This window comes from Salmo trutta, chromosome 24, assembly GCF_901001165.1.
Source record: "Salmo trutta chromosome 24, fSalTru1.1, whole genome shotgun sequence".
NCBI lineage: Eukaryota > Metazoa > Chordata > Actinopteri > Salmoniformes > Salmonidae > Salmo > Salmo trutta.
The window spans coordinates 26,127,832-26,144,994 of NC_042980.1; the positions used below are offsets into that span (position 1 = coordinate 26,127,832).

At 43.7% G+C, this 17,163-nt stretch overlaps 1 protein-coding gene across 1 annotated transcript in view; it reads right to left on the reverse strand.

The window, feature by feature from the left end:
• The window catches only part of slc12a8 (solute carrier family 12 member 8), a 34,009-nt gene that overhangs the window by 10,825 nt on the left and 6,021 nt on the right, over window positions 1–17,163 (reverse strand). Inside the window, exons 3-5 of the mRNA XM_029711613.1 lie at window positions 7,385–7,531; window positions 6,409–6,600; window positions 5,975–6,206 (exon numbers count right to left, since the gene is read on the reverse strand). Of these exons, the coding sequence (XP_029567473.1) occupies window positions 5,975–6,206; window positions 6,409–6,600; window positions 7,385–7,531 (571 nt within the window). The remainder of the gene's footprint in view (window positions 1–5,974; window positions 6,207–6,408; window positions 6,601–7,384; window positions 7,532–17,163) is intronic.

Sequence of the window (17,163 nt, forward strand, 5' to 3'; positions counted from 1 at the left end):
GGAAGACTGAAAAAGGTTTCCCTCAAGAATTCCCCTGTATTTAGCACCATCCATCATTCCTTAAATTCTGAGAAGTTTCTCAGTCCCTGCCGATGAAAAACATCCCCACAGCATGATGCTGCCACCACCATGCTTCACTGTGGGGATAGTGTTCTCAGGGTGATGAGAGGTGTTGGGTTTGCACCAGACATAGCGTTTTCCTTGATGGCCAAAAAGCAAAATTTTAGTCTCATCTGACCAGAGTACCTTCTTCCATATGTTTGGGGAGTCTCCCACATGTGTTTGCTTATGTTTTTCTTTAAGCAATGGCTTTTTTTCTGGCAACTCTTCCGTAAAGCCCAGCTCTGTGGAGTGTACGGCTTAAAGTGGTCCTATGGACAGATACTCCAATCTCTGCTGTGGAGCTTTGCAGCTCCTTCGGGGTTATCTTTGGTCTCTTTGTTGCCTCTCTGATTAATGCCCTCCTTGCCTGGTCTGTGAGTTTTGGTGGGCGGCCCTCTCTTGGCAGGTTTGTTGTGGTGCCATATTCTTTCCATTTTTTAATAATGGATTTAATTGTGCTCCATGGGATGTTCATAGTTTCTGATATTTTTTTGTAACCCAACCCTGATCTGTACTTCACAACTTTGTCCCTGACCTGTTTGGAGAGCTCCTTGGTTTTCATGGTGCCGCTTGCTTGGTGGTGCCCCTTGCTTAGTGGTGTTACAGCCTCTGGGGCCTTTCAGAACAGGTGTGTATATATACTGAGATCATGTGACAGATCATGTGACACAGATTACCCACAGGTGGACTTTATTTAACTAATTATGTGACTTCTGAAGGAAATTGGTTGCACCAGATCTTATTTAGGGGCTTCATAGAAAAGGGGGTGAATACATATGCACACACCACTTTTCAGTTTTTAAATGTTTTAGAATTTTTTGGAACAAGATCATTTTTTAAATTTCACTTCACCAATTTGGACTATTTTGTGTATGTGCATAACATGAAATAAAAACAAAAATCTATTTAAATTACAGGTTGTAATGCAACAAAATAGGAAAAACGCCAAGGGGGATGAATACTTTTGCAAGGCACAGTATACTCAATATACAAGAAAAAAGCATGTTTGATTATGTGTGTGTGTGTGTGTGTGTGTGTGTGTGTGTGTGTGTGTGTACATGTGAATGTGAGAGTTAGGCTACATGGAGGAGACTACTGGGTAGTTTGGTTCACCAGGGTGACCTCCAGTCCATGTTTGAAGTTATTGAAGGATGATGATGATGTTTTGGCAATGTGAAGATAGGAATTCCAGAGTATGGAACCTCTGTTTCTGATAGGGAATTGACTGTGTGAGGTGCGGCAGTGGTTATCACAGTGTCTTGTATTGTATGCATGGTTTGGGAATTAACCTAGAATAATCAATTGAAGGGTTTAGGTAGGCTGTCTAACAGGTGGGGTAGACAGTAATAAAAATATATAGTAAGGGAGAGGGAAGACAGTAGTAGAGAGTAAGAGAGAGAGAAACTAATAGAGAGAGAAACTAATAGAGAGAGAAACTAAAAGAGAAAGTGAGAGAGAAACTAATAGTGAAAGAGATCGAGAGAGTGAAATAGAGAAACAGAGAGCGAGAGAAACGAGAGAGAGAGAGAAAGGAAGAAAGAAAGCAACAAACGAATAGAGAAATAGAGAGAGAGAGCGAGAAACTAATAAATAGAGAAAGAGAGAGAATGAGAGAGAAAGCGAGAAAGAGAGTGAGTAAGAGAGAGACAGTAATAGAGAGAGAGAGAGAGAAAGGGAGTGAGAGACTATTTACACACAATATTTTGGAAATTTGTGGGTGTAATGTTTACTGTTCATTTTTATTGTTTATTTAACTTTTGTTTATTATCTACTTCACTTGCTTTGGCAATGTTAACATATGTGTTTCCCATGCCAATAAAGCCCTTAACTTGAAAAATGTAATTGAGAGAAAGAGAGAGGCACCTCATGTTCTCTCATTCTAACACTGCAGCAATACCACAAAACGAACCAACACCGACCTCGCTTTTGGCAACTATAGTAACAAGGCCAGATTTTAAAACAATACCCGCCAAATTGCTGTACATTACATAACCAATTGAGACTTCTCTCTATCCAAACAATGATAATGTAACTGTGGTACAACAGAACAGACAGGCCCAGACAGGTTGTCTCCCAAACAGCACTTTATTCCCTATAGCCCGATAGGGTTCTTGTCAAAAGTAGTGCACCATATAGGGAATAGGGTGCCATTTGGGACACAACCCCAGTGTCCACGAGCACAACCCTTATATAACATCATGGTGTTAACACACACCAACTTCACCCGACACAACTCTACCAACTCCTCTCATTCACCCACACTGACCAAAGGTAAACAAATACATTTTTAAAAAGCATGCATGCGTGCTGACTGGAGAATGGTGTCATGACCATAGAGATCCTATAATTCACTTTCTATTTATTTAGTTGGATATGACCCACAACCAGGACACTATTCATTGGAAAGAGCCCCTGATCTTCTGATTGGAGGACCCTTCATAATATCCCATGAAGTGATGACTTGGCGCTTGGTCTCAAGAGCAGCTCTCTCAAATTTGTGTTCCGGCCTTTTCTTTTTTCATTGTCCAAAAATGTGGGTGAGCCCGGTTAACACCCTACCACCCAAACCACGAAACACATTATGGAACTTCCTGTCTGTTCAATCTGGAAAAGAGTTCAAATGAAGATCAGGAGGGACAAGTGAAAGGGGGAGAAGAGAGAGGAGAGAGAGTGGCAGATGGTGTTTTGTGATGAAGTGACAACACCTTTGGTTACAGGAATTATACCCTTATATTCCCCTGCTTAAATAAATGAACACATGCATGATTCACAGACTCTATAATGTGAGGACAGAGGATAATTATTATATTAGTTATGAAGAAGATGACGACTTTATCATCCAGTGTACACACTACTGAGTCTGTCTTTTCTACCCGAGAGTCAGACCACGCTACTGCAGCCAGGAATGACTTGTCAGACTACATCATTAAACAGTTACATGAACAGGGGAAGGAGGTTAAGATTACTTCACAAATCAAAACGTGTTCTCTCTTTCAAAGGGTTAGACGTATTCCCATTTGACTCATATAATTAGTTTTCCCACACAGAGTACAGGTCAGTGTCAGGATAACGATGCAGAAATGTTAGAGATTTAGAAGATGTTTCAAATGTATTTATATTTCACTACAAAGTTATGGCACTACTGTGAGTGGCATAGAGCTTCTGGATTCTTCCACGAGGAACTGCTAATCATTCCTTTACCTCTCAGACCTCTACACTGCCTTAGCTGTCTGACATTAAGAGTTCAATCACAGTCAGTAAGGCACTATAAAGGCAGGTAGATGAGGTAAAGAAAACTGCAACCATCTGGCTGTTAGTAGTGTAACAAGCAGTAACCGATGCTTTACTACAACATTTCCGTAACATAGACAACCTATCTAAATGAGAAAATGTGTCATTCTTGAAACCTGCTGTATTTGACACTTCAGTTTCAGAATTTCATCTACTTCATCCATGACCAGAAATACATATATCTTGCCATAAAAGACAGCATTAACCATTGAGACCACCTTGACCCTATGTTGACCAGCCTAGCTGGCCTTCTACTAAAATCACCAGTCTGATAGTCTGATCTAAAGTGTTATCAAACTATAAACACATTTGCCTGGCCGTACATACCCCAACCAAGGGTGTATCCAAAATAGCACCCTATCCATTATAGAGTGCACAACTTTTGAACAGAGCTCTAATGGCCCTGGTCAAAAGTAGTGTACTATTTATGAAATAGGTTTCCATTTCAGACGCAGTCCTATTCTCCTAGACTGGAGGACAGGGTGGCTCCGTGCCAAAGCATGAGATCACCTCAAAACACAGCAGCAACTTATTAGGAAAGACCTGGGCATCAGTTTCACTAGGCCATAACTACAAGATGTGATCCCTATGGCAGCTCTGGGCTGCGTCCCAAATGTCACCCTATTCCCATAGGTCTCTGGTCAAAAGTACTGCACTATGCAGGGAATAGGTAGCCATTTGGGATCCAGACCTGGGCTCTGGGTTCTGACTGAGAAAGAGAGGATCATTGGGGATGAGAGGTTTGGACTGGAAAGGAAAGGAGAGACATGGTGTGCAAAAGTCTGGGGTAAGGTTTAAGGTTTCAGCTTCCTGAACTAAACCAACCCCCATCACCACCACCATCACCATTTACGTAGTGTTCTTTGTGGTTTGTTGAGAGAAAGAAAGGAGAAACACCCAGCTCCTACTGGAACACTGTGTATTTGCATCCCAAATGGCACCCTATTCTCCTATACAGGAGTTTTCAAACGTTTTGGGTCCAGCGACACCTTTTGTGATTGCAAATATATCAGGGACCCCCTCGTAATCAGATCACAAATAAAAACAGCCTACAAGGAGTTTTACTATGATGTCTGCCGATACCATTTACAAAGCCAGCCTCTTGGCATCGGAGTGAATTTTGTCACGGGGCAGAGATTTAAAGCAAATTTCGGAAATTTTACACATTTTGCCATGAGGCAGAGCAAACTTTTCAGTTCTAAAGCTTAAATTACACTGCATTTATGTAAAAATATATATTTTTTGAAAAATGTATAATTGGTGGAGTACTGTTCATATCAATATCCCTGTGAGCCCCACAGGCCCATGTTGCCCAGGGTTAAGAACATAAATTGTACATGAATATTATTACATTGTATTAGACACTTTAATTTGTTAGTAATATTCATTAAAAAAGAAGCGCAAAAAAATTTGTAACAATAATAAATCTGACCGTAGACCTCCTGCAGTAACTCTGCAGACCCCACTTTGATAGCCCCTGCCACAATCAGGGAGTAGGGTGCCATTTGAAATGCAGACTGTTCTCTTCCCTTTGACTGGACAGGAAGTGGATAATCAGTGAGAACGGGAAGAGCAGGGATCAACTTCCGGTTGAAGGACGGGGAAAGAAAAAAAATTCTGGCTAAACCACGCCCATCATATCCTCATCATGAAAAACATTCTGGGTAAACATTACACAAGACTGCTGCCTGAGTCAATCAAACTTGCCTCATCACTGATTACTGTATGCATTACATCTTTCAGATCAATGCAGAAACAGAGTGCTCCTTTTTCTTTCTTTTCTTGAATAGTCACCAGTTGAAGTGTCCTGGGGTAAGTCCCTCATTCAAGCACCTGATTCATTTTTTCTACTGTATGCATTATCTTTGTTCATTAGCTACTACACACACACACACACACACACACACACACACACACACACACACACACAGTCTTGAAATGTGAAACTGTGATGGGGAGCCTATAAGGTTCTCTACAGCCAAAAACATTTCTGATTTTATTTGACCAAGGGGAAGAACTAGTTATGTTTATAGGCTACTACTACTGCATAAGAGTATGGCGAGTATGAAGTAAGAGGTGCAGTACATTTGCAACTAAGCTAAAGGGCTGAGAGATGGCTAATGATGAACTCTGAAGTTTACAGTAAATGCAGTGCAGAGAAAGCTTGTGGTTATCCTCCAGGCTATATTATGCCACAGTGACACCTACTGGACAAAATTGTTAATTGAACCTGTGATTTAAGCCGGTGGTTCTCAAACCTCTCCTCGGAGACCCAATGTATTTGAACTATTCCAGAACTAGCACAACTGATTTAACTAGTTAACAAATTATCAAGCCCATGACTAGGTGAATCAGGTGAGCTAGTTCTGGGCTACAACAAAATTGTGAAACATCTGGGGGTCCCCCAAGGAGAGGTTTGAGAACCACTGATCTAGGCTAAAAAAGAACAACTCCTCACACCACCACTGTGCCACTCCTGGCACTAAAGTCCCTTCTGTCAGTTCACTATACACTACAGTCCAGGAGATTTGTCAAGCAGATCACATCAGCAGGCCTACTGTAGGCTATGCCATCAACACACCTGGGTCGAGGTGGGAAAACGTCCCGATAACGAAGTCCAGCGTTGAGACAGCCAGCACGGCCAGTAGTATCAGCTGGAGACGGACGATCCATTTGACCCCGGCGAGGTTAATACCCAGAAGGCCGAGCAGGACAGCCACAGACATCCCTCTAACGGCCCACTCACTCTGCAGGCTCAGGAGCTCGGCGATAGACTCTGAGAACCCTGTGATGTACATGGCTCCAGCCACACACTGTTGAAATCAAAACACACGCAGAAGACATACATGAGATCTTGTATGTAAACATATATTGATTCTTCTTTTATTTATTTAGCTATATAATTTTTGTTTTTAAATGTGAGTTGACTGAAGGTAAGTTGTCCTTTACCACATGCAAAGGGTTGCAGGAGGATGAAGGGGGAATGAAAACATGTACACACATGGTGTTTCTCACCTGGCCGAAAACATACAGGAGCCCCACGGTCCCACCTACTCTTCCTCCCAGGACAGTAGAGATCATGGAGTATACTCCACCACTACCGACCCCACAGCGCTCACAGACGCCGATGCCTGACATCACTGTTACCAGGGCAACGATAACCACCACGGATACCAGGAGCATACCTAGCAATACACCTAGGTTCCCCTTACATCATCAAGAGAAAAAAACAAAAAGAAAGTCATACAATATATGGAACAGGTCCTTGTATGTCTAGATCAGCCCAGCACTAACACTACTGATTCAACAAATCAATGAATCACAATGCCCTTGACATGTTGAATCAGGTGTTTTAGTGCTGGGCTATAGAACCAACATGTGCACACCGTAGGGCAGAGCAACTCAAGTACTATTTCAGAAGGTCCAGTGACACAAATTCCCTAGGTGGCAAAGGGCCGTGTGGATATTGTCATTATCGGCATAGTAACAAACCCTCACCTCTCAACCCATGCAACCCCAAACTGTTCACACTGTTCACACCCCTCTTGTTGGAGGAGAGAAAGTGTTCCAGTTTTAATGCTCATTCCCTACAATTCTACACATTTTCCCATGGGGCAGATAGAAATTTGGCAGTTGTAAGCAAATGTCCTGCTATTCTACAAATTTTGCCATGTCTTGTGTGTACATATGATACCAGGGGTTGAAGCCCGACAGTTCTATTATACACTTTTTTTGGGGGGGGGGGGGGGGGGGGGTCAGGACCAGTGGTCTATATTGACCCCGCTCTGGGTTTGGATCCAGCCTGTGGTCCGCCTGTTCAGTATGCAGACCCCTAGGTGAGCAAACTCTTGCCTACATCTACCTGCCCTGGGACTACAGTTGAAAACTTGCTAGCTGGCCAAATCTGGTACATTTACATAAATGTTGATTGGTGTGCATTGTCCCTGTCAAATAAATGTATTGAATGAAATTAAATGAAATTCCAACTCACCACCAGCCACCCAGTGCGGAGGAACAACACCACACCAAAGATGTTGATCATACAGGTAGTAAAGACTCCGTCCCACGTCCCAAACAGGACAGGCTCCCACACAAACAGCTTCACCCTCCACCATGGCTGAGAGAGATGCCGCGACCCCTGCAGTTTAGAATAGACAACATTTTTACCAGACCGGCACAACTTTTATTGTCTGGTCCAGTGGCGATTTTAGCATGTAAATCTTGGTGGGGCAAAAAAATATATATATTGCTTTTGATGCATGCCAGCAAAGCCACTACACAACACTAAACAAGCAATGAATTGCACTATAACAGTGACAAATGGTGCCCAAAAACTGTTAGGGCCCACATAAAGCTGTCTCAATAGCAGAGCTTTCTTTTCAGTACCATGGAGTGAATCCTTACCAATGCTACACCTGGCTAACAGCAGAGCGTTGTCTGGCAGCGAAACAGTACATTCAGCCTCATTTACTGACTTTAAAAAAAACATGGCTGACTTTCTTAAACAAATGTGGTTTCTACTGACAATTGAGATGTACAAACTATGGCATAATGGGATGACGAGCAGATAAGAGGCAATCCGTAACTTTGATTAAGACATTAATGAGCGAGCTAGGACGAACGTAGTCAATATAACTATTTATTCAGCACTTTTTAAATGTACAGTGACAGAATTCATAACATGGGCTGTTCTTACAGTATTCTCCTTGTACACCAAGTCAGAACCGTAGGATAAATAAAGGCGGCATATAAGCAGACAATGAAAGCTCTTACAATATTCGATTGTTACATTTCTCTAAAACAGGCTATAGGCTACATGTGCATCACCAAGTCAAAACCATGCCTTTATCCACTCAAGGCTTGACTACTGCAACACACTTCATCGGGATCCCTGGCAGGAGTCTCCCGAAGCTCCAATAGAACAACGCTGCCATGATCCTGATGAGAGTGCGGAAACACCATCCCATCACCCCATCCTGGCATCTCTGCACTGGCTCCCCATCTAATTCCGGTTTGAATTCAAAACCCTCCTGCTTATCTCAAATAACTGTTCTCCCTCCATAACCCCACCCGCAGGTCAAGCGATAGCCTGCTCCTCCACGCCCCCAGGACCAAGCTCCGCTCCATGGGGATCAGGCTTTCAGCTCGACTGCCCCGAGCCTCTGGAATGCTCTCCATGACCACCTGAAGGCACCACAGACTCTGGGCTCCTTTAAAACAGGCCTAAAGACCTTTCTCTGTAGGAAGGCTTTCTGTTGATAGCTGTGTTCCTTGGTGTCCTTGTCCCTTGTAGCGTTATCTGGGTTAATTATGTCAGTTGCCCTGTCTAGTTGTGTCAATTTGTTTTTTTTATTTTGTGCACTTTGAGGTTATTCTGTATAATGAAAAGCGCTTTACAAATATTTATATATATATATAAAACAGTAGGCAAAATGATGAGGGGGAATGGGAACTAATTATTAGGGTGAGGCACATGGGCTATTAACAGCTTACTACACAACTTACACTTAGTATTACTTCCTTAGCTACGGTATACATATCTCCCTGGCATATTGCATCATTAATGCAGCAGCATACAATACGTTTGGACTCCTTGTTGTGCTGTGCTCACTTGAACAGGAAGGTGGCGCGACGGTCCGTGTGGGCAAATTTTGTCATCAAACTGACATCAAAGTCTAGCATTCTCTGTATTTTTTTGGCCCTTTCAAGACAACTGGGAACTCGTAAAAAAAACAAGATTGAATCATGACGTCAGTGATCTTCAGGTCAAATAGGCCCGACTTGGAATTCTGAGTTGGATGGCCATTCAAAACGTATTTTCCCAGTCGGAGTTTGTTTTTTACGACTTCCCAGTTGTATTGAACTCACTGAAGTCTGGGATTTCCCAGTTCAGAGTTTCCAGTTGTTTTGAACGCGGCAGAAGTCATGCTGGATTGACAGCATGGCCAATGCATTTAACCTTTTCTGTCCCATGGTGTTGAATGTATTTCCAAGAAGGCGTAGCCCCTGAGGCGCAACGTCCCCTGAAGGCCCATTCTGCTTACCGCGGCCTGCTAGCTATCTATAGCATATTGGACTGTTAGCTCATCCACCGGCCAATTTCGAGGACCACTATACCCATTTTGCCAATTGGACTTGGACCCCTCTGCTACTTGGAACCCTACTAAACCCTACTATCAACGTCACCGCACGAGGAGGCAAAAACAGACTTGTCCCCCATCGTAACGTCCCTCTAAGGCCCTTATGCTAGCTTGCGAGCCCCGGCCTGCTAACTGTCTGAATTGCCGTGTCCCCAGCCAGCCCAACCACTCAGTTGGCTATGCATGCCTCTCCCTAATATCAATATGCCTTGTCCATTACTGTCCTGATTAGTGATTACTGTCTTATTTCACTATAGAGCCTATAGCCCTGCTCAATATGCCTTAACCAACCATGTTGTTCCACCTCCCAAATATGTGATGACATCACCTGGTTTAAACGTCTCTAGAGACTATATCTCTCTCTTCATCACTCAATGACTAGGTTATAGTGGCCTTCCCTGTGGCTCAGTTGGTAGAGCATGGTGTTTGCAACGCCAGGGTTGTGGGTTCGATTCAAACGGGGGGCCAGTACAAAAAAATATATAATAATAAAATAATTTAAAAAATGCATGAAATGAAATGTATGCATTCACTACTGTAAGTCGCTCTGGATAAGAGCGTCTGCTAAATGACTAAAATGCAATGTAAATGTACCTCCAATGTACTCTCTTCCTACCATACCTTTGTCTGTAGATTATGCCTTGAATCTATGCTATCGTGTCCAGAAACCTGCTACCTTTACTCTCTGTTCCGAACGTGCTAGACGGCCAGTTCTTATAGCCTTTAGCCGTACCCTTATCCTACTTCTCCTCTGTTCCTCTGGTGATGTAGAGGTTAATCCAGGACCTGCAGTGCCTAGCTCCACTCCTAATCCCCAGGTGCTCTCATTTGTTGACTTCTGTAACCGTAAAAGCCTTGGTTTCATGCATGTTAACATTAGAAGCCTACTCCCTAAGTTTGCTTTATTCACTGCTTTAGCACATTCTACCAACCCGGATGTCTTAGCCGTGTCTGAATCCTGGCTTATGAAGACCACCAAAAATCCTGAAATTTCCATCCCTAACTATAACATTTTCCGCCAAGATAGAACTGCCAAAGGGGGCAGTGTTGTAATCTACTGCAGAGATAGAACTCTGCAGGCTATCTTACTATCCAGGTTTGTACCAAAACAATTCAAACTTCTACTTCTAAAAATTCACCTTTTCAGAAACAAGTCTCTCACCGTTGCCGCTTCGCCTTAGACCACCCTCTGCCCAGCTGTGCCCTGGACACCATATGTGAATTGATTGCCCCCCATCTATCTTCTGAGCTCGTGCTGCTAGGTGACCTAAACTGGGACATGCTTAACACCCCGGCCATCCTACAATCTAAGCTTGATGCCCTCAATCTCACACAAATTATCAATGAACCTACCAGGTACAACCCCAAATCCGTAAACACGGGCACCCTCATAGATATCATCCTAACTAACTCGCCCTCCAAATAAACCTCTGCTGTTTTCAACCAAGATCTCAGCAATCACTGCCTCATTGCCTGCATCCGTAAAGGGTCTGCGGTCAAACGACCACCCCTCATCACTGTCAAACGCTCCCTAAAACACTTCTGCAAACAGGCCTTTCTAATTGACCTGGCCGGGGTATCCTGGAATGACATTGACCTCATCCCGTCAGTAGAGGATGTCTGGTTATTCTTTAAAACTGCCTTCCTCACCATCTTAAATAAGCATGCCCCATTCAAAAAATGTTGAACTAGGAATAGATATAACCCTTGGTTAACTCCAGACCTGTCTGCCCTTGACCAGCACAAAAACATCCTGTGGTGTTCTGCATTAGCGTCGAATAGCCCCGTGATATGCCACTTTTTAGGGAAGTTAGGAACCAATATACACAGGCAGTTAGGAAAGCTAAGACTAGCTTTTTCAAACAGAAATTTGCATCCTGTAGTACAAACTCAAAAAAGTTCTGGGACACTGTGAAGTCCATGGAGAATAAGAGCACATCCTCCCAGCTGCCCACTGCACTGAGGCTAGGAAACACTGTCACTACCGATAAATCCACAATAATTGAGAATTTCAATAAGCATTTTTCTTCGGCTAGCCATGCTTTCCACCTGGCTACCCCTACCCCGGTCAACAGCCCTGCGCTCCCCATAGCAACTCGCCCAAACCCACTTGTCCTTCATCCAAATAGCTGATGTTCTGAAAGAGCGGCAAAATCTGGACCCCTACAAATCAGCCGGGCTAGACAATCTGGACCCTCTCTTTCTATAATTATCTGCTGAAATTATTGCAACCATTATTACTAGCCTGTTTAACCTCTCTTTCGTATCGTCTGAGATTCCCATAGATTGGAAAGCTGCCGCGGTCATCCCCCTCTTCAAAGGGGGAGACACTCTAGACCCAAACTGCTACAGAACTATATCTATTCTACCCTGCCTTTCTAAAGGTCTTTGAAAGCCAAGTTAACAAATTACCGACCATTTTGAATCTCACCGTACCGTCTCCGCTATGCAATCTGGTTTCAGAGCTGGTCATAGGTGCACCTCAGCCACGCTCAAGGTCCTAAACGATATCATAACCGCCATCGATAAGAGACATTACTGTGCAGCCGTATTCATCGACCTGGCTAAGGCTTTTGACTCTGTCAATCACAACATTCTTATTGGCAGACTCAACAGCCTTGGTCTCTCAAATGATTGCCTCACTTGGTTCACCAACTACTTCTCTGATAGAGTTCCGTATGTCAAATCGGAGGGCCTGTTGTCCGGACCTCTGGCAGTCTCTATGGGGGTGCCACAGGGTTCAATTCTCAGGCCGACTCTCTCCTCTGTATACATCAATGATGTCGCTCTCGCTGCTGGTGATTCTTTGATCCACCTCTACGCAGACGACACCATTCTGTATACATCTGGCCCTTCGTTGGACACTGTATTAACTAACCTCCAGATGAGCTTCAATACCATACAACTCTCTTCCGTGGCCTCCAACTGCTCTTAAATGCAAGTAAAACTAAATGCATGCCCTTCAACCGATCGCTGCCCGCACCTGCCCGCCCGTCCAGCATCACTACTCTGGACGGTTCTGACTTAGAATATGTGGACAACTACAAATACCTAGGTGTCTGGTTAGACTGTAAACTCTCCTTCCAGAGTCACATTAAACATCTCCAATCCAAAATTAAATCTAGAATCGGCATCCTATTTTAGTTTGTCTCCCGGGTGTGGCAAGCTTTCTGTGACCAACTGGGGGTCGCCCTCAGCCTCTCCTCCGGGTACCATCCCCAGACCAACGGGCAGACAGAACGCCTGAACCAAGAAATAGGGAAGTACCTCTGCCAACAATGTTCTGCCTCTTCATAAGGCTGGAGTCGGTATTTGGCCTGGGCCGAATACACTCAGAACTCACTCATGCATTCATCCCTCCGCCTTACTCCGTTTCAGTGTGTACTTGGTTACCAACCCCTCATGTTTCCCTGGGAGGCGGAGCCTGATACTGTCTCAGCTGTCGATGACTTGTTTCGGCGTAGTGAGCGGGAATGGGAGACCGCTCACGGCATCTGCAGGAAGCCTCTAATACCCAGAAACGCTTTGCCGACAGACGCCGCCGACCTATGCCACTCTTTCACCCCGGACAGCATGTGTGGCTCTCTACCAGAGACATCCGGCTCCGCCTCCCCTGCAAAAAGTTCTGTCCTTGCTTCATTGGTGCCTTCAAGATAACCCATCGCATCAACCCTGTCACGTACCACCTCCAGTTACTTCTGAGAAGGCATAATAAACACCTGCTGCACTCTGCGTGTGAATCTACACCTTTTTCCTCCCTGAGTATTCATTACAGGCCAACTACATATCTCAACTTTCCTAATATTAAGCACCTTGCTTATATTTCCAACAGGAGTATAGTCTATCTGGCTGGCATGAAAATAAACCACGGGGAAAAGCGTCCTCCATTTGCTATTTAAGTGCATAGATGACATGTATATTGTTCCCGATGCCCCTATTTCGATACAGGTGCATGATAATGGTCCATTCTAAATCAAAACAAATGTCGCACATATATTATTTAGTTTATGTAGACAAAAATTAAATCAAGAATAGTCTGATGAGTGACAATATTAGCCTATCACTTGTGAATGATATATTATCACTTTTGAATGATGCCCAGCATAACCCCAGCATAACAATGCCTTTTTGCGACTTGTTCGAATCATTGTCGCACACCTCATGTAGCCTAGCCCATAGGCCTATATGTTTTAATAAGGTTTGTATCATAACTAAAGTGGTGAAATAACTACTTACAATTAAGCACATTAATGTGCTTTACAAGGGGTGTAAAGCCTAACTGGCAAATATAAGCAGCACGTGAGTTTCAAGTTTGGGAAAGATAATTTTCACCATAAAAATGCACCTTTATAATAAAAGCATAACTGCCTTTGCAGTCATTTTTGATAATGGTGTTTTCTGCTAATGGAACATTCACGCTTATAGCCTACTACCATGGGCACATTACTGCGGTTATAATGTGAACAAATAGCCTAATTGTGTATCAACATTTTAAGCTAAACGTTCTGCTCTGTTGCGTCAGCCAAATTGAGTAAAAAAGGTTTTTGATGCTAGTAGATGTATTCATTTGCGAACTACCGCATGCCACAACTGTCCCAGACTATGTTTGTAATATTTATTTCTCGCACAGAATAGGTCAACTTTTGTACTATGGGGGATAGTAGATTGACATAGGATAGAGCTTTTGCTGTTCGTTAGGCCTACTCATCTTGTTGGCTGACGAAAAGTAAATGTGGACAGTTCTTCCAATATCTTCAATATGCACCTTGTAATTGGATAAGGACGCACACAGTTGCATCCCGATGTGTCCGTCTTAACTTGTAGCCTGTGAGAAAGACCCGATCATGTGACGGAGAGCGGTGTGATAGGGAGATGCTTCGGATTGCGTAGCACACTCAGGGAGAAGTCACAACGCAGCACTCAGATTGCAAAAGGCATGGATTTGTTAGGGTGCATTACTGCCACAAAGGGGATGCCATCGTGAAATTCTAGGAATTATCAAGTGCTTGTCAAATTGTGAATGAGAGACTATTAGAGTGTGTACAGCCTGCGCAAAAAAAACAAAACAGAAATCATGCCTTTCAAGCAAATTTATTCAAATAATCATTAGAGTTGCATCATGCAGCCTTACAATGTATTAAAAATCAAAACATATAGCCCAACAATTGTAGAACAACTAAAGTTAAATTAATAAATTAAGCATAAAGGAGTACCTATTTCTTTGTAAACCGCTCAACACAGAATAGCCGCATTCCCTCAAATCGTTTGGAGAAAATATTTATTTTATTCAGCTTTATTCAATTGTATTCTCCATCAAACAGGCAAAGCATCAATACAGGACTAAGATTGAATCGTACTACACCGGCTCCAACGCTCATCGGATGTGGCAGGGCTTGCAAACTATTACAGACTACAAAGGGAAGCACAGCCACGAGCTGCCCAGTGACACGAACCCACCAAACGAGCTAAATTACTTCTATGCTCGCTTCGAGGTGAGGAACACTGAAACATGCATGAGAGCACCAGCTGTTCTGGAAAACTGTGTGATCACGCTCTCCGTAGCCGATGTGAGTAAGACCTTTAAACAGGTCAACATTCACAAGGCCGCACGGCCAGACGGATTACCAGGACGTGTACTCCGAGCATGCGCTGACCAACTGGCAAGTGACATCACTGACATTTTCAACCTCTCATAGACTGGATCTGTAATACCAACATGTTTAAAGCAGACCACCATAGTCCCTGTGCCCAAGAACACTAAGGTAACCTGCCTAAATGACTACCGCCCCGTAGCACTCACGTCTGTAGCCATGAAGTGCTTTGAAAGGCTGATAATGGCTCACATCAACACCATTATCCAAGAAACACTAGACCCACTCCAATTTGCATACCGCCCCAACAGATCTACAGATGATGCAATCTCTATTGCACTCAACACCGCTCTTTCCCACCTGGACAAAAGGAACACCTATGTGAGAATGCTATTCATTGACTACAGCTCAGCGTTCAACACCATAGTGCCCTCAAAGCTCATCACTAAGTTAACGACCCTGGGACTAAACACCTCCCTCTGCAACTGGATCCTGGACTTACTGATGGGCCGCCCCCAGGTGGTAGGGGTAGGGAACAACACATCCGAAACGCTGATCCTCAACACAGGGGCCCCTCGGGGGTACGTGCTCAGTCCCCTTCTGTTCACTCATGACAGCACGGCCAGGCACGACTCCAACACCAAGTTTGCCGATGACACAACAGTGGTAGGCCTGATCACCTGATCACATGATTGTGGACTACAGGAAAAGGACGACCAAGCACGCCCCCATTCTCATCGACGGGGTTGTAGTGGAACAGGTTGAGAGCTTCAAGTTCCTTGGTGTCACCAACAAACTATCATGGTTCAAACACACTAAGACAGCCGTGAAGAGGGCATGACAAAGCCTATTCCCCCTCAGGAGACTGAAAAAATTTGGCATGGGTCCTCAGATCCTGAAAAGGTTCTACAGCTGCACCATCGAGAGCATCCTGACTGGTTGCATCACTGCCTGTTATGGCAACTTCTTCGCCACCGACCGCAAGGTACTACAGAGGATAGTGCGTACGGCCCAGTACATCACTGGTGCCAAGCTTCCTGCCATCCTCTATATCAGGCGGTGTCAGAGGAAGGCCCTAAAAATTGTCAAAGACTGCAGCCACCCTAAGCCAACCGGTGCCCCTGCACATTGACACTGTACCGGTACCCCCTGTATATAGCCTCACTTGTTATTTTACTGCTGCTGTTTAATTATTTGTTACTTTTATTTTCTATTTTCTACTTAACAATAATTTCTTCTTAACTTCTTAAAGCATTATTGGTTAAGGGCTTGTAACTAAGCATTTCACTAAGGTCTACACCTGTTGTATTTGGCGCATGTGACAAATAAAATTTAATTTGAACATAATATAAAATAATGCAACTGAACTATAAGCAAATCTTGTCTGCTAAATTAACTAGCGTAGCCCACAGCCATTTGGCACAGCCACATCAAGACCTAACATAAGGACAACTCAGAGTATGCTATTCTTTTCTTCTGAAATAGACTATATTTTCTTCATATAATGCTTCTTTAGACCTGTCTAAAATAAAAAATGGATTTATTGTGAAGGTGTAGGCTATATTACATGGATTTATTAGACTTTTTAAAATAGCTGGTAGGCTATGTGTGGAAGCCAGGAGATGCTAAATATGTTTATGTTGATTAACAGTCAATTACCGTGAGACCGACAGTTATGTGCTTGACAATCACCGGCTGACGAAATTGTGTGACCGCCACAGCCCTAAAGGTTCCGCCACTGATACCTTCCAAACCACTCATTGTTGAATTTGCGATTTCCAACTTGTTGTGTAATGTTTATGTTCAATGGCCAATGAGCACCGATACAGTGCCAGTTGGATTTGCCAGTAGATTGTCAACGTGATTCATGTGGATGACTGCTTGTCGAGCTTGCTAGCTAAGATTTTGAAAGTAGGATGTTGACATGATCAGTCCAATCACAGCTACGGTAGACAACGTGATTTGACGTCCTTTTATCTGTGGCCAATGACCTTGAGCCTTCTTGGATAGGCTCTCTCCGTAGATTTTGTGGTGACGGA